At 56.6% G+C, this 26,261-nt stretch overlaps 2 protein-coding genes across 7 annotated transcripts in view; one reads left to right on the top strand and one right to left on the bottom strand.

Annotated features, from left to right (window-relative positions):
* Positions 1 to 3,723: 3,723 nt before the first annotated feature.
* KCNH3 (potassium voltage-gated channel subfamily H member 3) lies at positions 3,724 to 22,644 on the top strand. Its single transcript, XM_069580848.1, has 15 exons — positions 3,724 to 3,799; positions 5,230 to 5,463; positions 5,887 to 6,021; positions 7,031 to 7,164; positions 7,588 to 7,831; positions 8,203 to 8,360; positions 8,445 to 8,652; positions 13,124 to 13,405; positions 13,687 to 13,886; positions 14,274 to 14,523; positions 19,156 to 19,373; positions 20,059 to 20,390; positions 20,793 to 20,899; positions 21,498 to 21,574; positions 21,654 to 22,644. The coding sequence occupies exons 1-15, from the start codon at positions 3,724 to 3,726 to the stop codon at positions 22,248 to 22,250; spliced, it is 3,252 nt and encodes a 1,083-aa protein (XP_069436949.1). The 3' UTR covers positions 22,251 to 22,644.
* MCRS1 (microspherule protein 1) overlaps positions 22,640 to 26,261 on the bottom strand; it is a 13,109-nt gene continuing 9,487 nt past the window's right edge. For all 6 annotated transcript variants that reach the window (XM_069580842.1, XM_069580844.1, XM_069580846.1 and 3 more), the window contains 7 exons: positions 24,661 to 24,736; positions 24,295 to 24,323; positions 24,093 to 24,185; positions 23,824 to 23,906; positions 23,544 to 23,631; positions 23,194 to 23,321; positions 22,640 to 23,072 (listed from right to left, as the gene is read on the bottom strand). In XM_069580842.1, the coding sequence (XP_069436943.1) occupies positions 22,986 to 23,072; positions 23,194 to 23,321; positions 23,544 to 23,631; positions 23,824 to 23,906; positions 24,093 to 24,185; positions 24,295 to 24,323; positions 24,661 to 24,736 (584 nt within the window). In that variant the 3' untranslated portion in view covers positions 22,640 to 22,985. The remainder of the gene's footprint in view (positions 23,073 to 23,193; positions 23,322 to 23,543; positions 23,632 to 23,823; positions 23,907 to 24,092; positions 24,186 to 24,294; positions 24,324 to 24,660; positions 24,737 to 26,261) is intronic.

The following is a 26,261-nucleotide window of genomic DNA, read 5'->3' as shown; positions in this document are numbered from 1 at the left end:
CAACATTCAGAAAACTAAGATCATGGCTTCCAGTCTCATCACTTCAAGGCAAATAGATGGGGAAACAATGGAAACAGTGACAGACTTTATTTTCTTGGGCTCCAAAATTACTGCAGATGGTGACTGCAGCCATGAAATTAAAAGATGCTTGCTCCTTGGAAGAAAAGCTATGACAAACCTAGACAGTGTATTAAAAAGAAGAGACATCACTTTGCCAACAAAGGTCTGTCTAGTCAAAGCTATGGTTTTTCCAGTAGTCATATATGGATGTGAGAGTTGTACCATAAAGAAGGCTGAGTGCTGAAGAATCGATGCTTTTGAACTGTGGTGTTGGAGAAGACTTTTCAGAGTCCCTTGGACTGCAAGGAGATCAAACCAGTCAATCATAAAGTCAATCAACCCTGAATATTCATTGGAAGGGTTGATGGTGAAACTGAAGTTCCAATACTTTGGCCACCTGATGCGAAGAGCCGACTCATTGGAAAAGATCCTGATGCTGAGAAAGATTGACGGCAGGAGGAGAAAGGGACAACAGAGGATGAGATGTTTGGATGGCATCACTGACTCACTGGACACAGTTTGAGCAAGCTCCAGGAAATGTTGAAGGACAGGGAAGCCTGGTGTGCTGCAGTCCATGGGGTCACAAAGAGTCGGATATGACTGAGCAACTGAACAACACAAAAGGAAAGGGTTGGTGGCCACATTTCTATCCCATACACGTCCACACAAATTCTATGATGGGCAATGGCGGAAGCAGTTTAAAGCCCGAAACACGGCTGTTTCATTCTGAGATAAGAGTGATCATATGTTCAATTTATGTTAGTATGTTTTCCTCTGGAAACTGGGACTAACCAGGGCACCAAAGCGATATCAGAGGCATTGTGCCTGGAGCTGCTGGAGGAGACAGTGCACCTGAAACAAAATATTTAACCTCTCTGCCTTAATGCTTTCCATCTGTAAATTGTCAATTTTAACAGTAGCTATTTCACAGAGTTATGATAAAGATTAACGAGATAATCCAAGTAAATCACTCAGCACAGTGCTTTGGCACAAAGTTGATGTCAGGGACTGTACTAGTACACACAGGTACTCTGTGGAGCACCCACACAGTCCATCTACCGCCGACTGGCCCTGACCCACAGAGTCTGGTTTGGCTTCATTTTTAAATCAGCCCGGGCTTACGAGCTTGAAGACTGAATGTCGTGAACACCTGGGCTCACACGGGTGACTCAAGGGCCATCTGGATCTGATGCACAACCCCAGATGACCAGTCCTTGTGAGTGCCATGCAGCTAGCCTGGGGCTGTTTCTGGGTCCTCAGGGTGGGAGACAACTATACTGCAGTGAGGTGGACTCTGCACCTGGGATTAGGAGAGTGTCAGGATTGGAACCTTAGCAGTAAACCAAACCTTGAGCAAGTCTCTATCGCTGCCTCTTTTTACTCATCTGTGAGATGGAGTGTGAGTATCATCTATTCTGCATAAGTCACCCGGCTCCTATAAGATTCAAAATCAGATAATACTTACATGATGCAAATGTCACACACTGTTCTGGATCCTTTAATCTTTTAATTTTCCTAACAACTCTGCGGTAGTTACTGTCCCCACTTCACAGAGGAGAAAATTGAGTCACTCAAGGAAAATCACAACAGCAAGTGGCAGAACTATATTCAAACCTAGGTACCTAACCTGGCTCTCAAGTTAGGTGCTATCAACCATAGCCTCATCCTTTCCAAAGTGAGACAGTTGGTAAATTGCACCCCCTCCTTAGCAGTACAGCTTGAACTGGCCCGGAGGGGAAAAGATGAGCCATGGGGGAGGAATTACTGTGCAACCCTGGACACAGGAGAGAGGGTGGGAGGGCGGGAGTCAGGAGCAAGATCTGCAGACTCAGGGTCGCTCTTCCTGGGACCGGGATTCCAGAATTCAGAGGACTAGGGGAGACAAATTCCTCCTGTTCCTCCCGTAGTACCAGCTCATTTTAATACAGGTGCCAGGGGCTTCGGCCCTTGTCGCAGATGAGGGGTGGGTGGAGCGGGAGACACTCCCTTTCCGATGCTGATGACTCTGGTTGTGTCTCCTTAGTAGGGGGGGTGGGGGGGGGGTGCTAAGCCTTCCGCATCACTCGTTCGGGAACAAATTGCTGTTTTGGCCCCGGCGGTTCCTCTGGGCGCGGGCGGTAGCCGCGCTCGCTGGCAAATCGTGGGAGGGAGGAGGAACGGCGCTGGCAGCGCCAGGCTGAGGGGACCGACGCAGCGCGGGAGGCCGGCGAGAGACTGCGGCCCCAGGCCGGGCTGCGCACCGCCCAGGGTCGGCCCCTCCTCCCACCCCCTCGCTGGATGGGAGGGTCCCTCAGCCACCGGCACCCCCTTCTGCGCAGAGCCTAGGGCTCTAGGACTGAAGGCGCTGGGGCAGAGGAGACACGGTCCTCTCACTCCCCGCTCGCAAAGACCCACTAACACAGGGCTAGGAAGTTTCCCCCAGCTTCTGACGGCTACCGTACCTGTATTTGCAACCTGACCCTTCATCGCAGCCTGGAAGCGGCAAAGGGTGACCGAAAGAAATGTAGGGGCAAGACAAAGGTTCTGGGGCGCCCCCATCCCCACACACTAGTTTTCCACTCCCTACCCCCTCCACCTCCCAATCACACACGAAGAACGTCTAAATCTTATTTCCAAGACTGCCCACCCTCCAATTCTCTGACAGCTCCAGTCAGCCGCCGCTTCAGGCTGAGATGCGCTTAGTGAGGGATTGATCCATTCCCCGGAGGGTAAAGAAGAGGCTAAGAAAGACTCGGATGCCCAGAAGCTGTGTTTAGACCCCATCCACCAAATCTCCTTTCAGACTTCCCCTGCCCCACAGCTTCCGCCAACCACCGGTCTTCACCACCTCCGCCTGCTGGCCCAGCCCCCTTTCCCGTTACATTTTTCCTAAGGGAAAAGCTTCTTCTAAAACAAGCAACCCCCGCTCAGCCCCCGCCTGAGCTCTCCCCAGGTCCCTCCGGAGGAGGAGAGGCTGCCAGGCTCTCTGAGCACCCCCTTGCTGCAGAGAAAGACGCCTCGCCCCTGCGGCTGAGTCAGCCCTAGCGGGACCAGGCGCTTGCCCGTCGTTCTCCGAAGGGCGGGCGGGGCGGCTTGGGGTGGCCCGGGCGGCCCGCTTGGCGCGGGTAGGGAGGGAGGGCGCCGCCTCCCAGGCCCCCACGAGGTCCCGAGGGGAGGGGGCTCCCTGGGCGGGAGGCCTGTCCCTTTAAGGAGGCGGCCCTGCCTGGGTGTGCCCCGTCTCCATGGTTACCCCGGTGCCGGCGGCGGGCGCAGGAGGGAAGGAGGGAGGCTGCCGCTTCTCCCCGACAGACGGAGGGAGCTGCGGGGATCCGGTGCGGAGCGGAGCCCGAGAGGGAGCCGACCCGCAGCCGAAACGGGAGCTGCTGCTGCAGCCGCCGCGAGCGGAAGGTGCCGAGAGCACAGCGCGAGCGGAGCCGCGAGTCCAGGATTCGTGGGCTGCCAGGGCGCGAGGAGCAGCGCGCCATGCTCCGGGCCCCGACGGCGGGGACGCCCCCTTGCGCGCGGACGGCTGGCAGGACCTGCGAGCCCGGGGTGGGCATCGACCCTCGACGGCTGCGCTAGGGGGCGCGGGGCCCGGCGGGGGGCGGCCGACTTGGGCGCCCTCCCCCGGCGCTGAGCTCCCGCGCCCCGGAGGGATGGGGCGGGCGGCCTTGGCCGCCTAAGATGCCGGCCATGCGGGGACTCCTGGCGCCGCAGAACACCTTCCTGGACACCATCGCCACGCGCTTCGACGGCACGCGTGAGTCCCGACCCTCGTCCCACTATCTCCCGGACCAGCTGTCCCTAGACAGGGTTCCCTCTAGTCCGGTACCCTGACATCTCAGACTGGAGCCCTCCTGCTCTCGCCTTCCCTTCCCCGAGCCCCACTTTAAGCTGGGACCACCGTCTCCTTTCAGATGCCGTTTCTGAAAAATTCAAAGTCAACGCTGCCCCAGGCCAGGCGAAATGACTAGAACTCTCAGTCTGGGAGCCGGGCATGCTGTCTGTGCCTGGGGGAGCGAACCCGGAGCTACTTAATCTAATCTATCCCATCCCTGCGTCTGGCGCTGTCCCATCGACTACCCTCGAACTGGCAGGTTGGGGAGTGAGGCAAGGAAGCGTCAAGAGAGAGCCCGGTGACTTAAAAAACTGATTTAGAAAAGAGGTTTACAAACCAAGATAGAGTAAACCGGTCTCGGGAGAGCATTGTTGGTTCAAGCTCACCTCACTGCCTAAACCCACTGAGCCCCTCTATCCCCAAATAGACAGGTTTGGTGACTCCCACCAAGACTGGGGAAGTTTGGAGAAGGCAACCAGAGTTCTGAGTTATGGTTTTCTATGGCTCTGAGCCCTGGAAAGTCGTGAGAGCTCCCTTCCTTCTCCTCCCTCAAACTACCCTCCCCCACCACCACCCCCCGACCCGGTGTGACTTCCCAGCTCTCTACCTCAGTCTCTGGCTCCTCATAGCGAGTGGAAGCCCCTTTCTGAGGACCCCTTCAGCCTTCTCCCTCTGCTTTGCCGGCACTTGGCTCCTGTAGCCTGCTGATTCAGTGCCCCCCACCCCCCAATAGTTCTTGGCTCCAGGCTGCCAGAGCTCAGCTACTGTCCTGCACTCCCATCGTGGATCACATTCACTACCTCCCGAGCCAGGTCAGGCAGCTGGGGCTCAGACAGAGTGCAGAATAGATGATGGCTCCAATCGCCTCTCCCAGCTAGGCTCAATGGGAGGAGCCAAATAGCCCACCTGAGCACCTGGCAGGTGAGCAAACCTGGCCAGCCGAGGCTGGGGTGGGGCTGAGGCTGTCCTAGAACTGGTCCTGCAGTTCTCCTGCAGACATCCCCAGTCCCACTCCTTACCCCCAGCTGCTCAGCTCACACTCCAGAGAGCAGAGCACCCACACAGGGCTGTGTTCACCAGCCTCAGGGCTCAGGTGTGCCGATTCTCAAATGCACGTACACACACGGTGCTAAGAATGGGTCCTTGCAGGGCACTGACACACAGGCGACACCCTAACTCCAGTTCATGCACAGCTCCTGTCGTAACCCTCCCCCAGCCCCCCAGCCCGAACACTCACAGGCGGGAGTCCCAAGATTTGTCATCCCCCCTTTGACAGCAGGCAGTGTTAAAGGAGGGCAGTGGGCCTTGCGTCCCTTCGCCGCACAGCCCCTCTGAGAGGCGCTCTCTTGCAGATAGCAACTTCGTGCTGGGCAACGCCCAGGTGGCGGGGCTCTTCCCCGTGGTCTACTGCTCTGATGGCTTCTGCGACCTCACGGGCTTCTCCCGGGCCGAGGTCATGCAGCGAGGCTGCGCCTGCTCCTTCCTCTACGGGCCAGACACGAGTGAGCTCGTCCGCCAACAGATCCGCAAGGCCCTGGATGAGCACAAGGAGTTCAAGGCTGAGCTGATCCTGTACCGGAAGAGTGGTGAGGGGCCGTCTGGCCAGCCTGCTTTACTTTCTTGGTCTCACCCAGCCTGGTACCCACCCCATCCACAGTCCCTCCTTTTCACTCCCATCTTCATCTCCCTATCTCATCCCATCTTCCCACATTCCCATCTCCTTTTTCTCCACCTTTCTTCGGTCCTCACCGCAATCTCAGCCGGTCCTCTAGTTCCCATCTTGGATTTCCACCCCCCCCCCCAGCAGAAGAATTTGCCCATCTTACTTAGCAGGACAGATCTCTGAACACACATGTCTGAATGTCCACTCTGCCCTCCCTCTCCTTGCTCAATCGAGGCTGAGTGTCCTAAGTGGAGCTGGCTTGTGCCTTAACTAAGGGGGGTCAATGGCCTCTCTGTCGTCTTGGGCAACACGGAAAATGGGAGCTGAGCTGTGTCTTCATGCCCAGGGCTCCCGTTCTGGTGTCTCCTGGATGTGATACCCATAAAGAATGAGAAAGGAGAGGTGGCCCTCTTCCTGGTCTCTCACAAGGACATCAGTGAAACCAAGAACCGAGGGGGGCCTGACAGCTGGAAGGAGTCAGGTAGGTGCCCAGGGGCCGCTGATCTGGCTGCTCTGCCTGGGGTGTTGGGTACCTCAGCCTTGGGCGGGGACATAGCACCCAGTGTGGGCTTGAGGACCCCCCACCCTACCCGCACTGACTGACTCCTGCTTTGCTGGCTAAGAAGCCTGAGGCTCTCTCCTCTCTGCAGGCCCAGGTGGGAAAGCTTGCTGAAACACAGTTGGAGTTGTTGTTTTTTGTTTTTTTTTTTAAGATTTTTTTGCTTCGGACCATCTTTAAAGTCTTTATTGAGCTTGTTAAACATTGCTTCTGTTTGATGTTTCGGTTTTTTGGCCGTCAAGCACATGGGATCTTAGCTCCCTGACCAGGGATCAAACCCACACCCTTTGCATTAGAAGGCAAAGTCTTAACCATTGGACCACCAGGGAAGTCCCCAAAGCTGGAGTTTTGAAGTCAGCTTTACTAAGAAACTAAAAAAAAACACATTCCACTAGTGTCCATGAAGTACCATTTTCCCACTGATTAGTGAGGCCCACCTGGTTCCTTTTCTTCATACAAACCTATCTGGGGAGCCCTAGCCAAAACCCTCTTTTAAGTCCTTGTGGTCTTTCCCTTCTTGCATCCTCTCAGGGCTTGGAAGTGCCCTTTGGACATCTCACAGAGCTGTTAACGGAAGCTGCCCCAAGGCCTCTTTGCTATTTGCTAATGCTGGGATACTCTTCCCATCCCCCAGCTGTGAGCAACTCTGCCCTATGGCCTCCTGCTAGCTCGGCACTCCCCAACTCTGGGCACCATCTTCCCACTCCTCTCTCAGGAGGAGTGGTCCATATGCACCCTCAGCACTGCTCGTTGCTGGGGTTGTTGGCAAATGACTCTAGGAAGTGAGAAACACAGGAGCCCCAGCTCTGAACAGTCTAACTAGTCAATGAGCCAGTCTCTGGGCCAGAGCCAGGTGTCTGCCCCCACACCCCAGGGCTAAGTGTGTGCGTGCCCCTCTCCGTCCTTCTCGCCAGCCCGTCTTCTTTCGCAGGTGGTGGCCGACGCCGATATGGCCGGGGTGGATCCAAAGGTTTCAATGCCAACCGGCGACGGAGCCGGGCTGTGCTCTACCACCTGTCTGGGCACCTGCAGAAGCAGCCCAAGGGCAAGCACAAGCTCAATAAGGTGGATTGTGCGCTAGGGTGTGTGTGGGAGGGGGGCCCTGTGAGGGAAGGCTGAGGAGAAGGGGAACGGAGCCTACCACAGAGAGACTGCTCAGGGGGCCACTCAGGCTCCACTAGCATTTCGGGAGTTGTGGCGAGAATGTCACCTGCCTGAGCTGTCAAAGATAAAAGGAGGAGTTTGGACCCTGGAGTCAGATGGCCCTTGGCTCAGTCTTGACTCCTCTGCTAAGCAGCTGTGTGACCTCAGCTGAGTCACTAGAGCTCCCCAGTGCTCAGTCTTCTGATCTATAACCAGCAGGCTCTAAAACCTGTGTCAGAGGTGGTTTTGAGAATGCAGGGAGAGAAAGGAGGCCAGACTCTATCCAAACTCAGCCTGTGCCAATTTCCTGTCCTCCCTGCCTGGACCTGCCCTGCCTCTCATTAGGGGGTGTTTGGGGAGAAGCCAAATCTGCCTGAGTACAAGGTAGCCGCCATCCGGAAGTCGCCCTTCATCCTGCTGCACTGTGGGGCGCTGAGGGCCACTTGGGATGGCTTCATCCTGCTTGCCACCCTCTACGTCGCTGTCACCGTGCCCTACAGCGTGTGCGTGAGCACAGCCCGGGAGCCGAGTGCCGCCCGAGGCCCCCCCAGTGTCTGCGACCTGGCTGTGGAGGTCCTCTTCATTCTCGGTATGTACACTCTGTGTGTCCCACCCCTGGTGACCCCTGGGCTTTGGTGGGGATAATCTGCATGGCTTCCACTGCCCCCTGCTGTCCCCCTGGCCCTCCCTTTTTTTATGACCCGTGGCCTTTGAAATAGGACCTAGGTTCCATATGTCTCCACTGCTAATGGGTCACTTGATCGCAACCTAATCATAGACTCTCCAAGCCTGTTTCTCCCACCATCAAATCGGCATGACAGTACCTGCCCTTTGCAGTTACTGTGAAAACTAAGACGATGCATATAAAGGGCCCAGGCCAGTGTCACATACTGAGCCCAGGGCCCAGAAAAATGTGGCTCCTCCCCAACCCACACTGAGTCCTGCCCTAACTTCCCACAGACATTGTGCTGAATTTCCGTACCACGTTCGTGTCCAAGTCAGGCCAGGTGGTGTTTGCCCCCAAGTCCATTTGCCTCCACTATGTTACCACATGGTTCCTGTTGGATGTCATTGCAGCGCTGCCCTTCGACCTGCTGCACGCCTTCAAGGTCAATGTGGTCAGTGCGATTGGGCTGGGTGGGCTCGGGGGCGGGACGGGCCAGGCCAGCCCTGGGGTGACCGCCCCGCCTCCCCCACCTCAGTACTTCGGGGCGCACCTGTTGAAGACAGTGCGACTCCTGCGGCTGCTCCGCCTGCTCCCTCGGCTGGACCGCTACTCGCAGTACAGCGCTGTGGTGCTGACCCTGCTCATGGCCGTGTTCGCCCTGCTCGCCCACTGGGTGGCCTGCGTCTGGTTCTACATCGGCCAGCGGGAAATTGAGAGCAGCGCCTCGGAGCTGCCCGAGATCGGTACTGGAGGCTGCTTGCGTGTGTGTGTGTGTGTGTGGTGTGTGTGTGTGTGTACACATGTGCCCAAGGGATCTGTTCACTCAAGGGTGTGTGTGTCAGGGAAATGTGAGATCAAGTGTGTGTCAGGGGACATCTGTGAGCTGACACAAGGTGTCAGAGAGATGTGTGCAAGCCTGCGTGTGTACATGCTCACAGCTGCGTGTCTGGGGCGTGTGTACAAGCATGTGTGTGCTTGTGAGGAGGAGACGGGGGCTGGTGTGTATGTGCAGAGGGGAGTGTGACAGAGCCTCCCCCTCAAGGCAGGCCTGCTCTCCAGCAGCCCCTTATTGTGGAAAAAGCCTGGTAGGCTGCCTAGGAGAGGCTGTTCACCCATCGCGGCCTCCTCGTGGCCAAGCCTATGGCACTTGCTTCTGCTCCCTGCCCACCTGGGAAGCCCACCCCTCTCAGGAGACCTCTCTCCCATGGTGTCCCATGGTCAGGGGCTCCTCGCATGCCTGGCACTTTCCCGCCAATCTCTTGGAAACTCATTCCCCACCACCGTGGCTCCTAGGGCCCCTTCCCCACTCTTTTCACCTCCAGCAGCATGTTCTCTCACCCGTGTCAGCCTCCCCCTGCCTGAAATGCAGCCGTTCCCTGCACCCCACCAGTGTCTTCACTCTCCTTCATTTCACCTCCACGCTCACAGCTCCTCCCTCTGCTTACCTCCCACTCACGACTTAACTCCTGCCAGGAGGGCTTCCACCCCCACCGCTCAACCCAAAATGTCACCCTGCAGGTCGCAGTGACCTTCTGGGTCCAAACCCTTATCCCCTTGAAGTCCCCAGAGCACCTGACCCTGCCAGCTACCTTTCTGCCCCAGGATGAGGCCTCCTCCTGCCCCGGGCTTTCCTCAGACCCCTCCCCCGCCTTGGTCTCCCTGGGCGACTCCACTGGCACCACTGCGTGAACATCTCAGCTTCCATCCTCTCTATCTCCAAACCATTCTGTTCCAAAATTGAACACACCTTCTTCCGCCCACACCCTCCAGCCCTCCGGCAACTTCCTGGTAACTGGCCTTTAGCCCCCTTTTCCAGTCAGTGGGCGAGAGGCCAGCTGCTCGGACGCCCCCCTATGACTACCTGCTCCTTGGTGGGGTTGGTCACCCGGAGTCCAGGTTGGCCTTAGACACGTGCTCTGATCAGTGCCCGGGGATGAGGAGACTTCTGCGAATCCTCCCCCATTCACAAAGCCCATGGAGACTGGTGTGTAGCCCAGAGGCCCACTTGGATATTCCCCAAAGCTCTAGTTGCTGAGCACAGGAACCAGAATGTTCCAGACAGTGTCAGCTCCTTGGCACCTGCCCTTCCCAGAGGGAGGCTGTCGTGGAGGCAGCCCTGAGGTCAGAGGATTGGGAGATCAGTAACAGTGACGCAAAGCCCTGACCCCAGAGTTGTGTCTGACTCTTTGTAACCCCATGGACTTTAGCCCGCCAGGCTCCTCTGTCAGTGAAATTCTCCAGTCAAGAATACTGGAGTGGGTTGCCATTTCCTACTCCAAGGGAACTTCCCCACCCAAGGATCGAACCCAAGTCTCTTAAGACTCCTGCAAATCCCTGGGGTCAGTTGCTTTCCCCAGCAGGATCCAGACACCTGAGTCTTGCGTCCATGTGGCTTCTCCATTCTGACCACCTCACAGGGGTTGCTGAGATGACATGAAGAGCACCTTTGGCTCCCAGAGGAGTTCTGAGCCCTTCCATGGAGAGCATGGGGGTTGTAGGGGCAACCCTTTCTGACTGTTTTGCAGATCATACCTTGAACCCTAAGTTCCAGAGGATTTTTCTGTTTGGGGCTGGTACTAGTTCACATTAGGAACTTCCCTGTAGCTCAAACAGTAGAGAATTTGCCTGCAGTTCAGGGGACCCAGGTTTGATCCCTGGGTCAGGAATCCTCTAAAGAAGGGAATGGCAACCCATTCCAGTATTCTTCCCTGGAGAATCCCATGGACAGAGGAGCCTAGCAGGCTACAGTGTGTGGAGTCGCAAAGAGTCGGACATGACTGAGCGACTAACACACACACTAGTTCACTTTAGGGGAGTTTCCAAGTCCTTCACAATTTTCATCTGCCCCTTCCATCTCCAGGGAAAGTGAAAGTGAAGTCGCTCAGTCGTATCCCACTCTTTGCGACCCCATGGACTGTAGTGTACCAGGCTCCTCCCTCCATGGGATTTTCCAGGCAAGAGTACTGGAGTGGGTTGCCGTTTCCTTCTCCAGGGGATCTTCCTGACCCAGGGATCGAACCCAGGTCTTCCGCATTCCAGGCAGACGCTTTAACCTCTGAGCCACCAGAGAAGCCCAAAGGTGTTGGCGTTCCCACACCGGGAGTAGAACCCGGGCCGCCTGGGTGAAAACCAGGAATCCTAACTCGGTCTCCAGGGAAACTACCCTTAACTGGGTGGGAGCTACACCCAGACCTGCTGAAATCCACCCTGGTAGGGATGTCCGTTGGAGAGAGTGGCGCCCCCTGCTGGCCCAGCTCTGTCTGGTGGGAGGTGCCTTCCCTCAGCCTCCTTGCCTTGGTTCTGGGCAGCCGCATTGCCCCGTGTGTGGACACAGAGTTCCCACACCAGAGTCCCATTAGCCCAAGTGGAGATGGGCTGGATTTTCAAAAGATGGTGCTAAGTACTGAGGGAGGTCGTTTGGGGACATTTCTCAGTATGAATACCATCAGCCTCCAGAACAGCCTCTGCAGTTGACCCTCCACGAGCAAGGCAGTATCCCACCACCAGCATCAGAGGCTGTGGACGCCCCAGGACCAAGACTAACTGAGGAGGGGCTCCTCCCTTCATCCTGCTCCTTCTGCCTCCAGCCCCCCCCCTCCCCCAGCCACGGGCTCCACCTCAGCAGCCCACCTAAATAGCGGCTCAAGAGCTCTGCGCACTGCCTTATGTCCTCACGCCTCGAATAACAGGAGGGTGAGTCCTCGCCTTGGCTCAGGATTTCACATATACCCCCAACTCCTCAGCCTGGAGCTTGCTTCCCAGCGTGGACCCCACATTCTAGCTAAGCTAAGCTACTTGCCTACACTTGTCGCCAGATCTAGGTTAGTCCAGGCCTTTCCCTAGATCAGGAATGAGCCCCTCTCAGTTTCTTTATCTCAAAACCACCCATCCTCTGAGACCAAGCACCAGTGCCCCCTCTTTCAGGAAGTCGTCCAACTCTAGCACATGGGTTTGAGCCCCACCCCAGGGCCCTCAGGTGCTGGGTACATTTTTCCTCTGCAGGAAGCTCCTGGGGGTCCGCCAGCTCCTGGCACATGTGTGAGGTTACTGAATGAAGGGTTGGGGGTGAGAGGAGGGGTGTGAGGACCACAGGGGGCTGTGTGTGTGGTATTAGGGTGAGTGTGGACTAGGGGCCTGGGGAGGGGCATGTGGAAAGATGGGTCCAACCGCAGCCTGTGATCCTGAGCCCACCCTCTGGACCCCTGTGCTAGAGCTGCCCTTTCTCCCTGGCTCTCCATGGCCCCCATCTCTGCCAGGACTCTTGGGGCTTCTGTGGGCCCTGGGGACCTTCATCTAACACCTTAGAATTCCCACATCCCTCCAGCTGGACTGAGTGACTTTGGGCAGCTGTGGGCTCCTGAGAGACACCAGTACGCAGTCCCACTCCCTCTAAGGTCTGACCAGAGAACGTGGGGTTGATGCGGAGACTGGGGCGATCTTCAGTCTCCCTGCAGTGTCCCTGGCTGGCCTGTGTGTGTGTGTGTGTGCAGAGCCTCTGTGTTCACTTACCTGTGTGCTCATGTCCATGCAGGTGTGTCCCTCTCCTACCTGGGTGTCAGTGTGCGAGCACCTGTGTGTCCTTGTCTCTCTCCCAAGTGTGCACAGGCATGGCTGTGCTCCTGGGACTGTGCTCACACGTGTGTCCTTGTCCTCTTGACTGTGTGGAGCACAGCTATAGCCTCAGTGGGGTATAGGCACACATCCGTGTCAATGTGCCCGAGAACATGTGCACGAGGTTGGGTGGTGTGTGTGGTTGTGGGGCAGGATGGGACTGAATGGAGGATGGCTTTCCAGAGCTCAGAGAAAAAGTGAGGGGCCTGGCCCTGATCAGGCCTGGCCTGATCTAGGAGGATCAGGCAGAGGAGGGAGGCCTGGGAGTGAGGCTGTGGCTGGTACACCGAGCCCTCCAGCCCCTGTGCCCCCTCCAGCTGGGCTCACTGCCTGGGTTTAGTGCCACCATAGGGAGGAGGGTGCAGCGCTCCTCACTGCAGCCTTGGCGCCCAGAGACACCGTCTGGGGAGATGACAGTCTCATCCTCATGGGCTTGTCTTGGTGAGGGTCAAGGGAGGATGGGGTGTACAAGGCTGGCAGAGGAGGAGCGCTCCTGGAAGAAGCATGAGGGTGGGTCTGCAGCCACGTGCCCCCTCACCCCAGGGGAAGCAGCAGGCACTCTTGTCCCCGCAGTGCAGCAGCACCATCCTGCTCTCTCCCCAGGCTGGCTGCAGGAGCTGGCCCGCCGACTGGAGACCCCCTACTACCTGGTGGGCCGGAGCTCCGCCGCAGGGAACAGCTCGGGCCAGAGTGACAACTGTAGCAGCAGCTTCGGCGAGGCCAACAGGACCGGGCCCGAGCTCCTGGGCGGCCCCTCACTGCGCAGCGCCTACATCACCTCCCTCTACTTCGCGCTCAGCAGCCTCACCAGCGTGGGCTTCGGCAACGTGTCCGCCAACACGGACACGGAGAAGATCTTCTCCATCTGCACCATGCTCATCGGCGGTGAGGCCTGCCCCGCTTCCGGTCCAGGGCCCCCTCCCATACTCATGACCTCGGTCGGGCCCCGGCCTCCCCACCCCTCGCAGGGTCCCCAGGTCCTTCCCCGAGGTGCGTCTGCCTTAGAGGAACAGGGAGCCCGAGGCCAGGGCCGCGAGAGGCCACGCGGCAGCCGGGGCCTCTCCTAGCGTGGGGGCGGAGTAGGAGCTGGGGGGACAGCTGTGTCCAGCACGTGGCAGGCCGGGCTGGGCAGGTCCTGGAGGTGACCCCTCTGCCCCCCTCCCCAGCCCTGATGCACGCGGTGGTGTTTGGGAACGTGACGGCCATCATCCAGCGCATGTACGCCCGCCGCTTTCTGTACCACAGCCGCACCCGCGACCTGCGCGACTACATCCGCATCCACCGCATCCCCAAGCCCCTCAAGCAGCGCATGCTCGAGTACTTCCAGGCGACCTGGGCGGTGAACAACGGTATCGACACCACAGAGGTGCGCAGGCCTCCAGGGCCGGCCCTTCCAGCCTCTGCTCCTTCCAGGAGCGTGCACTCCGCCCAAGATTCCGAGGAGCGGGCTGGAGGGCAAGGGAGGCAGCATTCTGACCTCCGTGCCTCCGCTCTCTCCTGGGGAGACAGCGGGGAGGAGCAGAAGGCAGCCAAGCCGGCTCGGAGGCCCCTCTCCACCATCGTTAGATCTACAGGCCCTGCTCACTGACGTCCAAGCCCAAGGCCTGGTGGAGAAAAGCAGGGCTGCTGGAGGGGAGGGAGGCCGGTCCCTCCCACGCCTCCCCTTGCTCCCCAGGCTCTCCGGGTGGAAAGGGCTGGCGGGAGGCTGCCCGCATTCTCCACTCTGACCTTCCCCACCTGGTGCCACCCGCAGCTGCTGCAGAGCCTCCCGGACGAGCTCCGCGCTGACATCGCCATGCACCTGCACAAGGAGGTCCTGCAGCTGCCCCTGTTCGAGGCGGCCAGCCGGGGCTGCCTGCGGGCGCTGTCCCTGGCCCTGCGGCCCGCCTTCTGCACCCCGGGCGAGTACCTCATCCACCAGGGCGACGCCCTCCAGGCCCTCTACTTCGTCTGCTCTGGCTCCATGGAGGTGCTCAAGGGCGGCACCGTGCTCGCCATCCTAGGTTTGTGAGGGCGAAATGGAAGATGCCAGGGCTGGGGAGCGGGGCGGGTGGAACCACGGCCCCTTCTGCAGAGAGAAGATGTGGGCAAGGCCACCAGGGAAGGGCATACAGTGTGGGGTCGGTAGCAGCCATGGAGCCCTAAGCAAAGCTCAGAGCGGACCCAGTGACCACCAGGTGGCAACACAAGGAAGTGACCTCATCTCGTGGATTTCAGGAGGCCAGACTGAGACCAAAGGGCCGGCCTTTGGTCTATGAGAGGACAGAGACGAGCACTTCCTGTCAAGGGGGAAAAATCAAATGCTAAAGATGCAAGTGCTGGAAAGTGTTTGGGCAGGAAAAAGGGAGGCATGAACGCTATTTTTTTTCTTTTAATTTATTGAAGTATAGTTGATTTACAATGTGTTAATTTCTGCTTTATGGTAAAGTGAGTCAGTTATACATATATATATATACACACAATCTTTTTATTTTTATTTTTTCAAGTAATTCTTTATTTTATTTTTTTTTAATTTTTCACAATCTTTTGAATATTCTTTTCCATTACGGTTTATCACAGAATATTGAATATCCTCCCTTCGCTGCACAGCAGGACCTTGTTGTTTATCTATTCTATATATAATAGATTGTGTCTGCTGATCCCAGCCTCCCACTCGCTCCCTCCCCTGCCTTCCCTCCCCCTTGGCAACCATAAGTCTGTGCTCTGTGTCTGTGAGTCTGTTTCTGTTTTGTAGATAAGTTCATTTGTGTCATAGCTTAGATTCCACATAAAAGTGGTATCATATGGCATTTCTCTTTCTGACTTACTTCACTCAGTATGATAATCTCTAGTTCCACCCATGTTGTTGCGAATGGCATTATTTCATTCTTTTTTATGGCCCAGCAGTATTCCTTATACATATATACATACATGCTGCCTGTTCTTTATCCATTTGTTGGTCAGTGTACATCTAGTTTGTTTCTATGTCTTGACTATTGTAAACAGTAATGCTATGAACATAGGGGGGGCTTGCATTTTTTTGAATTAGAATTTTGTCTGGATACTTGCCCAGGAGTGGGATTGTTGGACCACATGGCAACTCTCTTTTTAGTTTTTTGAGGAATCTCCTTGCTGTTTTCCATAGTGGCAGCATCGACTTAAATTCCCACCAACAGTGTAGGAGGGTTCCCTTTTCTCCACACCCTCTCCAGCATTTGTTGTTTGTAGACTTTTCAATAATGGCCGTTCTGACTAGTGTGACGTGGTACTTCATTGTAGTTTTGGTTTGCATTTCTCTAACAAGTAGCGATGTTGAGCATCTTTTCATATGCCTGTTGCCTATCTGTATGTCTTCTTTGGAGAAATGTCTGTTTGGTTCTAATGCCCATTTTTTGATCGGGTTGTTTTATGCTGTGATTATGGTTGTTGAGTTGTATGAGTTCTTTGTTTATTTTGGAAATTAAGCTCGTTGGTCATATCATTTGCAAATATTTTCTCCAAATATATTCCATAGGTTGTCTTTTCATTTTGTTTATGGTTTCCTTTGCTGTGCAAAAGCTTGTATTTGATTAGGTCCATCTGTTTATTTTTGCTTTTATTTCTATTGCCCTGGGAGATTGACCAAAAGAATTACTAGTACAGTTTATGTCAGAGAATGTTTTGCCCATGTCCTCTTCTAGGGCTTTTATGGTGCCATGTCTTATGTTTTTGAGCCACTTTGAGTTTATTTTTGTGTATGGTGAGAGGGAGTGTTCTAAGTTCATGGATTTACATGCAGCTGTCCAACTTTCCCGTACCACTTGCTGAAGAGCCTGTTTTTTCTCCATTGTATATTCTTGCCTCCTTTGTCGAAGATTAATCGACTGTATGTGTGTGTGTATGCCATTTTTGTTAGAAAACAGGAGATGCTACTTTCCTAGAGCAGGGCTGGGATTGAGATGGGTGACAACAGAGCTCAGGCTCCAAATACATTTCCCTTCTTGACAAAAGAAAAGACTGATCCTTAGGTCAGTCCCTTAGATAAGGAGGGAGAGATTGCAGTTGTGGAAGAGGTGTAACAGTGCTGGCCCCAGGGGTCCCACAGTGGAGCCAGCCCTGCATCCAGGCCCTCACATGCTTCAACTCACGCAAACCTCACAAAACCCAGCCAGGAGAGACTATTGCTATTCCTGTTTTGCATGGAAGGAGACTGAGACTCTGAGTAGTTAAGAGTCGGCAGGCCACTAGGGCTGGACCCTGGTCTGCTGACTCTCAGCCTCAGGCTTCAGATGTTGCACTCTTAAGTGCTCTGCTCTGGGGAGAGTCATCCGCAAAAAGGGGGCGATTTCAGGGTGGTGGGCGACACGGGGCTGCAGGCCCCGGGGCTGTGGGGACGCTGTGGTGTCTGTGGGGGACAGAGGGCCTCACATACGGATGGAAGGTGCCCGGACCACAGCCAGCCCTCAGGCAGCAGTGCTTGTGCACTCCCTGTGGGGACAGCTGCTGCTGCCTGGAGAGGCTGGAGTTTGTCACTCACCTGGAGAACCACATGCCCAGCAGCAACCATGTGTCCATCCTCTCCCCTCTGAGGATGGTCTTCCAACAGGAACAGAAGAAAGAAATACCATGTGAACTGAGAGAGGCACTGTTCACAAGTTTGGCTTCTGGCCCTACATGCAGTTAATGCCAGGACCCTGAGCAAATGGAATTATGGCCACTCACGTATGGCTGGCAATCCGGGAGAAATTATGAGGAACTGGAGATAAATCAGAAAGGCAAAAAAGCAGATTTTGACAGTTGCAAACTGGTCACTCCAAAGCAAGATTGTCCAGTGGATTATTAAGCAGATGGCTTTCAGCTTGGAGCTGAGGAAGCAGCGTGGCTGGCAGTTGGCATGGGTCCTGCAAGAATCCCTCTTTGATGCCAGGCGCCAGGTCTCAGAATGCCCGTGTCTGGTGTGAAGGCAGCCTCAAGGAGGGCCGCTGCCCATGTCTCGCCTTTGCCTCCAGAATTCTCCACGCTGGGACGTACGCCACCTCTGATCCGTCCTGACCCTGCCCGTATGTTCCAGATGGACGGTTTCCTCTGTTGACTTGGCTGCACTGGATGCCCTGATGGATGCCCGGCTCCCTAGCCTTCATGATAGCCTGGCTTTCTGCTTTGCCTTCACCCACCTGCCTCTTTAGTTGAACATGCAGGTGCTTCCTGCCTGCTCCTGGCAGCTAAGGCTCACACATGTCTAGCAGTATCAATTCTGGCCCCTACCTCTGTGTATAAACTAACAGCTAGGCATGCAAAGTTAGTTATGGGGGAGGACGGAGGCAAGACAAAGGGAGATGAGCTGAGTGATGGTGTGGGGAGGACCTCACATGCCTTGATGAGTTGAGCTGGAAGCTCTGGCTAAGGTCAGCCGGAAGCTGGTCCCCGAGACCAGTGGCACGGAACTCCATCCTTGGTCCTGTCCTATCTCTTGTTTTTCTCTCCCTTCTTGGATGAGAACAAGAAATACATCCTTATCCTATTTCCAGATGACACACATGAGGAGAGAGAGCTCATTCATCAGATGATCACACTGAGATCCAAACAGCTCTCAGAAGGAACCAGAAGGATGGCCGGGAGCCAAGAAAATAAGATTTAACGATGATGCGTTCTACACTTAAGTTTGAGCAAAAGTCCGTGAACATTTAGAGGAGGCCTTTAAGCTCAGTGAGTTCTGCTGGCAGCGGGAGGCAGCCCACAGCGGGGGTGGCGGCAAGCCATCTTTTTCCTTAAGGATGAGGAAAAGCTGTCTAATCTTGTGAAATGTCTGGCTGTGGGCTGAGCTTCCTTGTGAGGGCCATGAGTGCTCTGCCCAAGCCCCAGTGGCCAGCCATCCCTGATGGGAATCAGCTATAGGGGATTCTTGTCAAGAGGGAAGGGAAGGAAATGAACTCTGACTGACCATCTATGTGACCAACACTTTATCTACACTAACTCATTTAACCCTCATCGTGTCCCTGATTGGAGACATCCTATTTTATTGATTCTAAGTCATATGTTCCCCCCTCACGCCCCCCTCCCACCCTGCAATTTAACATCTCTTGAGATTGGGGTGTGGACTCTGGTGCCATTTTACAATCACTGTCAGCCAGGTGGCAGTCTCTTGGGTGGTGGGGAACCCCTCCGTTGACACCTTCTGGTAAGATGGAGAAAGCACCACAGACTCAGTTCAGGATAGGGTCTGCCATATAGAAGAGGCACCAAGGCTCTGGTGCAATAATGTGACCCTCCCTCCCTCCAACACGCACACAGCACTAACTTGCTGGTTCCACATACTGATTCCTAGACACGCTCCACCTGAATCACCCACGGGGCTTAAAAACAATTGTGCAGTCTCCAATAGATATTACGATTCTGTATGGGGAATCTGATAGGTTTAACTTTCCCAGAGGATTCTGATCCACATGCAACTTGGGAACCATTAGACTTAAAATTCGGGTGTTTCAGCACAGTGCTTTGACCCCAAAGGTGACTGAGCACCCAGGCCACAGGGCTGTTCTGAGAAGCCAGTGAGGCTGGCAGTGGGGGCCAGCCAGCGTCTGGGCCCCACCGCTCTTGTCCTGGCTGGAGAGGCCCCAGGCGTCCCCCACCTGGTGGCTGAGGGACAGGGCTTGCTGACCTCTGCTGGCTCTTCTCAGGGAAGGGAGACCTGATCGGCTGTGAGCTGCCCCGGCGTGAGCAGGTGGTCAAGGCCAACGCCGACGTGAAGGGGCTGACGTACTGCGTCCTACAGTGTCTGCAGCTGGCCGGGCTGCATGAGAGCCTGGCACTGTACCCCGAGTTTGCCCCCCGCTTCAGCCGGGGCCTCCGAGGGGAGCTCAGCTACAACCTGGGTGCTGGTGGAGGCCCCGCCGAGGTGAGGGCGCTCTGTCTGTGCGTGGGAGGGTTGGAGGCCTGGGGAGTTGGAGAGGGGGTCCGTGGGGGTGCTGTGTGAGCGCATGGCCTGGTGTAAGCACCCCATGCATGATGGGGGTGGCTCCACACTCTCCCGCCCCTTCACTCCCTCACACTGGCCCTTAAGAGCCCAGCCCCGTCCTGCTCAGCCACCTCTCCCGCTCTCCCTGGCCCAGGAGCGTCTGACCAAGTCCACTGGTACCAGACCAGGAGGCTGTGAGGCTGCAGGGGAGGGGCTGTGCCCTCGGGTCAGGCCACCTCTGCAGAGCGCCCTGCCATGACCCAGGACCACTCTGAGGGGCTTTTGAGTTTCTCTGCCTTATGCCACTAATTCCAAATCAGTGTTTAGTACCGGATCCTCCTGGACAGTTCAGTGTGCCTCAGAGATCAAGTAGAGGGACAGCGTGTCCGTGCTTGGCTAGAATTTTGAGGGACAGTGACTGCCTCCAGGGCTGGTGGCTTTGTGATGGCAGCAGGAAAACAGCCCTTCCCCCTGCTGAGTCTCCTCCTCAGGAGGTAGGAGACACCCGCATCCTGTTTTAACAAAAACAGCTCCTGGCTTCTAGGACCGTGAGACCTGGCGGGGAGAAGTGAGTGGGACACTGTGGGTGCTATCCATGCTGACTCTCTGCCCCTGCTCTCCCCAGGCGGACACCAGCTCCCTGAGTGGCGACAACACCCTCATGTCCACCCTGGAGGAGAAGGAGACAGATGGGGAGCAGGGCCCCACAGCCTCCCCAGCCCCAGCTGATGAGCCCTCCAGCCCCCTGCTGTCCCCTGGCTGCACCTCCTCATCCTCGGCTGCCAAGCTGCTATCGCCGCGGCGAACTGTGCCCCGGCCCCGGCTGGGAGGCAGAGGGCGGGCAGGCAGGGCAGGGGCTTTGCAGGCTGAGGCCGGCCCCTCAACTCATCCCCGGAGCTTGGAGGGGCTGCGGCTGCCCCCCGTGCCATGGAATGTGCCCCCAGATCTGAGCCCCAGGTGAGCAAGCTCTGGGCCACTGAAGTCAGGCAGAGATAGTGACAGGGCTGGGTCCCCAGCCAGGCACACTGCTGCCCTAGAGGGCCATCCTTCCATGCTAACCCCTCCCAGCCTCCTCCAGGAAACCCCCCTTGACTACCCCACCTCCTCCCTGCCCCCACTCCACCATTCAGGCCATGCAGTGCTCAGAACTCTTGCTGTTTCACATCGCTCAAGCTGGAAACTGCAAGCTCCTAGGGGAAAAGGGACCACGTGTTCCACCCTTCTCTTGGGACCCCAAGCCCCTGGCCTAGCTCCAGCTCTTGTAGCTTCTGTGAACAGTGGGGCATCTTGTCCTGTAAAACAGAATACTGCAGTGGGTGTTTGTTGACTGATTTGTTGTCCTGGCGCCTGCGTCCACAGGGTTGTAGATGGGATTGAGGACGGCTGTGGCTCCGACCAGCCCAAGTTCTCCTTCCGAGTGAGGCACTCTGGCCCGGAATGTAGCAGCAGCCCTTCTCCTGGACCAGGTACTGGGGCTTAGTCCGTGGGGAGGCTAGCAGAGCAGGCCCCTTGTCCCGGGGTTCTCTGAGAAACTGGCAGAGCACAGATTTTGGATACCTTCTTGCCCTCATCCACCTGCATGGTTTGGGCGGGGGAGTTTGGTGGGTAACACCAGTACGCTGGTGTTGGAAGGTAGCTGAAATGGAGCTTAGATCTCTGCTGCCAGCTTCCTATCTGTAAAAAGGTGGTTGTGCATGTTAAACGAGATGATGTTGCTAAAACCCTTAGAAGTGTCTGGCCCACTGCGGGAGATACAAGGCTGGGGAAGCAGAGTTGAAAATGGCCACCAGGCAGGCCCGGCAGCACTGAGTGTCCCCTAGCCTGGAAGACAGAACAAGAGACAGTCACGAAGGCAGCTTCCCGAGGGGGAAGCCCGAGTCAGTGTGCCCGAGGCCCCCTGGCGGTTTGCACTAGATTTAGCAACTTGGGCAAGGTTACAAATGGCTGCTCCTGGCGGCGGGCCTGGCCAGGCCAGTGTGGTCTGTACTCACTAGGCAGAGGCCTGGACCCCACGCTGTCTTCATTTACCAGCCCTGGCTGGTAACCCCTTCCTACTGTCCACAGAGAACGGCCTGCTTACTGTCCCCCTTGGGCCCAGCGAGGTGAGGAACACAGACACGCTGGACAAGCTTCGGCAGGCGGTGGGTGAGGGGCAAGGTGGGGTGTGCCTGCTGTTGGCAGGTCCCGACTCCACTCTGACCACGCCCACCCTCCCTGCAGGTGATGGAGCTGTCTGAGCAGGTGCTGCAGATGCGGGAGGGGCTGCAGTCCCTTCGCCAGGCTGTGCAGCTGGTCCTGGCACCCCACGGGGAGGGCCCCTGCCCTCGGGCGTCAGGAGAGGGGCCCTGCCCGGCCGGTCCCTCTGGGCTGCTGCAGCCCCTGTGTGTGGACACTGGGGTGTCCTCCTACTGCCTACAGCCCTCAGCTGGCTCTGTCTTGAGTGGGACCTGGCCCCACCCTCGTCCAGGGCCCCCTCCCCTCGTGGCTCCCTGGCCCTGGGGCCCCCCCGCATCTCAGAGCTCACCATGGCCTCGAGCCACTGCGTTTTGGACCTCCACCTCTGACTCAGAGCCCCCTGGCTCAGGAGAACCCTGCCCTGAGCCCAGCACCCCTGGCTCGCCGCCTCCTGAGGAAGGGGCTAGGACTGGGCCTCCAGAGCCCGCGACCCAGGCTGAGGCTGCTAGCACCGGAGAGCCCCCGCCAGCTTCGGGGGGCCATGCCTTGCCCTGGGAGCCCCATAGCCTGGAGATGGTGCTTATCGGCTGCCACGGCTCTGGGGCGGCCCAGTGGGCCCAGGAGGAAGGCACCGGGGTCTGACCGCAGCCTCAGAGCTCAGTGTTGCCAGACCTGCCTCCACCCGCTGCTCAGCCCAGGCTCAGGGTGGAGAAGGGGACAGCCACCCCCAGCCCCAGGACTCCGTGCTACCTGCGCACTCAGGGCAGGGGGCTAGACAGCAAATGGAAGGCCTGGCCCCGGACTCACAGGGTGGGTGGGAACTTCAGGGGCAGGCCCCAGCCCAGGAATCTCTGGGCTCCTACTCCTGGGGCCCTTGCTCCTCTCAGCCTGCTCCTCTGACCACCTTGTCGCCCTCTGCAGGCTGGGGGACAGTGGCCCGAGGCCCAGGAGGGGTTCTGCTATCCCCTGCATGTGCCCCTGCCTCACCTGTCACCATGTTTTTTATATTAAAAAGAGAATAAAGAAACTACTTTGGAACTCAGTGCTTTGTATTTACAAAAGAAAAATAATAAAAGAAAAGTCTGAAGCTATTAATAATCAGCTGAAGATAGGGAGCAAAGGTGGGAATCTGGGGGAAAGGGCAGGATCGTCTGCAGAGAGGAGGGGCTCTGGCACTAAGGAAGCTGAGGGTCCCAGCCTCAGGTGCTTCCCCAGGGCCAGCCCCACCCTCCCGCAGAGGCTCAGATCGAGGGGCCAGGAGCCGAGTCTCCCGCTGCCCACTCTGGTTTCTCCAGGAGCCTGAGTCCCCAGCTCCAGGGGCCGGGACGGCAGGGGACGCTGAGGCCAGAGAGCGCCCGTGGGTCCCACCGCCACTCCTCACTGTGGCGTGATCTTGGCAGCCTCGGCCCGAATGAGGGCAATGAGGTCCTGGTTGATAAGGAAGACAAATCGCAGGCTGGCAATCTGTGGGCAGGAGAGAAGGGTAGCTGAGGACGGAGGTGAGACTGGGGCTAGGGCCAAGCCTACACTCTGGCTCACAACACCCCATGGTTCACCCTGGCCTTTCCACCTCCCCCCAGCTCACCTCCACTACTGAGTTGTTGCTAAGGCGCCACTTGGAGCCACACAGCACAGGCCGTCCATCAATGTAGATGGGCCGCCGGCCCTCATTGGCAATGAAGAAATCACCATTGTTTTTCAGCTTGATGACACCTATGGGAAAAGAAAGGAAAGGGCTATGACGGGATGAGGGAAGCTAGAAAAGGGTCTGAAACCCATTGTACCCTCTGCTTCCTGGGGACACTACAAGGCACCCAGCACCCCCAAGTTAGGGATCTTAAAATGCCAGCTCCTCAGCCCGTCTGTCCCCAAGGTTCCCACAGAGGCCAAGGCCCGGGGCTGGAGGAACCTTCTCACGCGGCTTCCTGCAGATACCTTGCTTCCGGGAGATCTTCCAGGCTGGACCCTCCAGGGACAGGTCCACATCAATCTGGTTGTCCTTGGTTGCTCTGCCGAGGGTGATCTGGGAAAATGGGGCAGGTGAGGGCTGGGACCTGAGGAATGGGAGGGGTCCACACAGGCCAGGGAAAGATGAGAAATCAGGACCAGACATAGAAAGGGCTGTGAGGGGAAGATCAACAGAGCAGGGGCACCTCACAAGGGGCTGTGGGGATGGGGATGGGGATGAGGACAGGGAGGGCCGGGCCGGCCTCACCTCTCTAGAGCGCATCAGGTACCGCACCATGCGGCCCCGCAGCACTGCCAGGGTCTGGTTGTCGAAGTCTGGGGAGCTCATGCCTGGGGGAGAGCAGCTTGTGTCAGGGAAGAGCCCCAGCGTGGAAGGTGGGGAACCAGGCCAGGATCCACTGAGGGAGAGGAGCTACAGGTCTGGGAGAGGAGGGTGAGCCCAGCCCAGCAACCAGGGTGCTCGAGGTGTGGTGAAGGGAGTGGGAGTGCGAGCTTGCTGGCCCCTGGGCTCCTCACCTGTGATGCTATCTACTAGCACCTGCCACTTATGCAGTTCCTGCTCCAGCTGCCGAATCTCCCGTTTCTGGCGCCGGTCAGCCACGGTCAGCTCTGGGGTGAGGTGGGGTGTAAGGTCTGAGGTCATCGGCACCTTGTACTATTCCTTTCTGTTCCAGCAGGAGCTCCCACCCCCTCAACGTTCCCACCAGGGCACACTCACCATGTTCCAGGACTTCATCTCGCATGTCCCTGGGGGAAGAGAAGAGAAGGATGAATCAAGCTCCAATTCAAGCTTACCTGCCATCACTATTAGGTACTATTTGGCTCACTAGGGTCCCGCAGCCCAGCGGCCCTGTAGGCTGCTCCTCTGGTCCCAGCTAAGCCTCCTTCCCTGGGGTGGGGGGTCACGTACAAAGGGTGGAGGCTGGGGTAAGGAGGGCTCAGCAGGAAGACCAGGCACCAACAGCTGCAAATGGGACTCCAGGCCCTGCAGTGAGAGGCAGGGCTGGGCAGTGTGGGAGCTGCCTGGGGAGTCCTTGGGAGACACATGGCTCTCTGTGCCCTGCTTGTGACCCCAGCCACTCACTTGAGCTTACTGTCATCAATCAAGTCCTCTGCGTCGGAAAAGTTCAGCACTTGGTCCCCCTTGGGCAGCGGCTGCACTGAACGAAGGACGGAGGGAGGGTCAGTGCCAGTGCTCCCACTCACCCCCGCGACGCTGAGCAGACAACGGAACTAACAGGATAAACTGTAGAGAGAGCCCTGTGGGGACGGCCTCGCGCTGAAATCCACAGCAGTGACCCTGACACAGGTAACGGAATGCATGCAGATCAGACCGCGCGCTACTCTGACACAGAGCATCCCAGGGTTAGCTGGGGCAGAGGCGGCTCTAGAAAGTGCAGGGAACGAAAGCTGACCTTTGTGTGTTCTCTCAGTGTGCAAAGAGTTCCCGCTTACAAAACTTGCTCTGTGCAGGGAAGGCACTACTACGAGCTGCACGTTACAGACGAGCAAACAGAGGAGGGCAGGTTCAGCTCTGTGACTCTAGTTCAGGACAGAATCGGGAATCAAGGCTGCTTTCCTGATTCCAAGTCTAAACTGCTCCCTCTACTACATCACATGCTCCCAAACATTTCCTGCCACAAGGAGCTGAGAGGCACAGGACAGTCAAGTCTCATTCAGGAGGTGCCAGAAGGGAGCCTTAAAGCCAGTGTTTTCAAACTGTGGGTCAATACACGTTAATGGGCCATTAAATGCCTTTTTTTTCAAAAAAAAAAAAAGAAATGGAATATAATCAGATGTAGTCAGATACAGACTACACCCACCAGATAATAGGATAAATACTGACTTTTTAATGAAAAAGTTTTATGAAAGTTTTTCAGTTCTTTGTGGTCAAAATGTAGAAACGGCTAGGGTTCCCAAATCTGAGAACTCCTGCTTCACGGTCAGTGGTTCCTAGGATTGCAGGGTCTGCTCAGCAAGAGTTCTACTAGCTAGTGAAACCGCTGGCTTAGGAGCCTGACAACCCCTGAGGTGTCGTCACTGCCGGGGAAGCAACGGGGAGGGGGGCTGCAGAGGAGCCACAAATGCTCCATCACTACTGCCTCCCCCACCGCCGCCGTCACCTTAGTCCAGACTGGGCGGGAGATGGGGCTGGGACAGTCACCCCACCACAGCTGCCTGAATCCTACCAACCTCACATCCAGCTGACTTGAAAAGTGAGCAGTGTATGCTCCCTGTTGCTAGAGACTCCAAGCACCAAATAGCCAAGAAATCAGATACCCACACAACATGACTTTTGCAAAGTTATACCTTTACGTTAGCAAATTTACACAGATAACTTTCAAAAGAGTGACAAAGGAGCTAGCTGTAGCAGCAAAAATCAACTTTATCCAGTGTCTGCTCTCTCTGTGGGACGTCAGTGACAGCTGAGCCTGGGCGAGCAGCAGAGATCTGGAAGCTGCAGGAATTAAGGAGGCACACTGCACACTAAATTCAGAGATCCTCAGGAAGAGAAGATGGGGCCTCCCCGACAAGATTTCCTAAAATCCTCTGCTGCTGCTAAGTCACTTCAGTCGTGTTCGACGCTGTGCGACCCCATAGATGGCAGCCCACCAGGCTCCCCCGTCTGTGGGATTCTCCAGGCAAGAACACTGGAGTAGGTTGCCATTTCCCTCTCCAATGCAT

Source organism: Ovis canadensis, chromosome 3 (assembly GCF_042477335.2).
Source record: "Ovis canadensis isolate MfBH-ARS-UI-01 breed Bighorn chromosome 3, ARS-UI_OviCan_v2, whole genome shotgun sequence".
NCBI lineage: Eukaryota > Metazoa > Chordata > Mammalia > Artiodactyla > Bovidae > Ovis > Ovis canadensis.
This window is presented reverse-complemented; position numbering and strand designations above follow the sequence as displayed.

What these genes read in the sequence shown, in the direction of transcription:
- KCNH3 (XM_069580848.1), top strand. Translation starts at nt 3,724, where the DNA reads ATGCCGGCCATGCGGGGACTCCTGGCGCCGCAGAACACCTTCCTGGAC. An exon ending in CACGCGCTTCGACGGCACGC is followed by an intron (nt 3,800 to 5,229) that starts GTGAGTCCCGAC and finishes GCTCTCTTGCAG; the next exon opens with ATAGCAACTTCGTGCTGGGC. An exon ending in GCAAGCACAAGCTCAATAAG is followed by an intron (nt 7,165 to 7,587) that starts GTGGATTGTGCG and finishes GCCTCTCATTAG; the next exon opens with GGGGTGTTTGGGGAGAAGCC.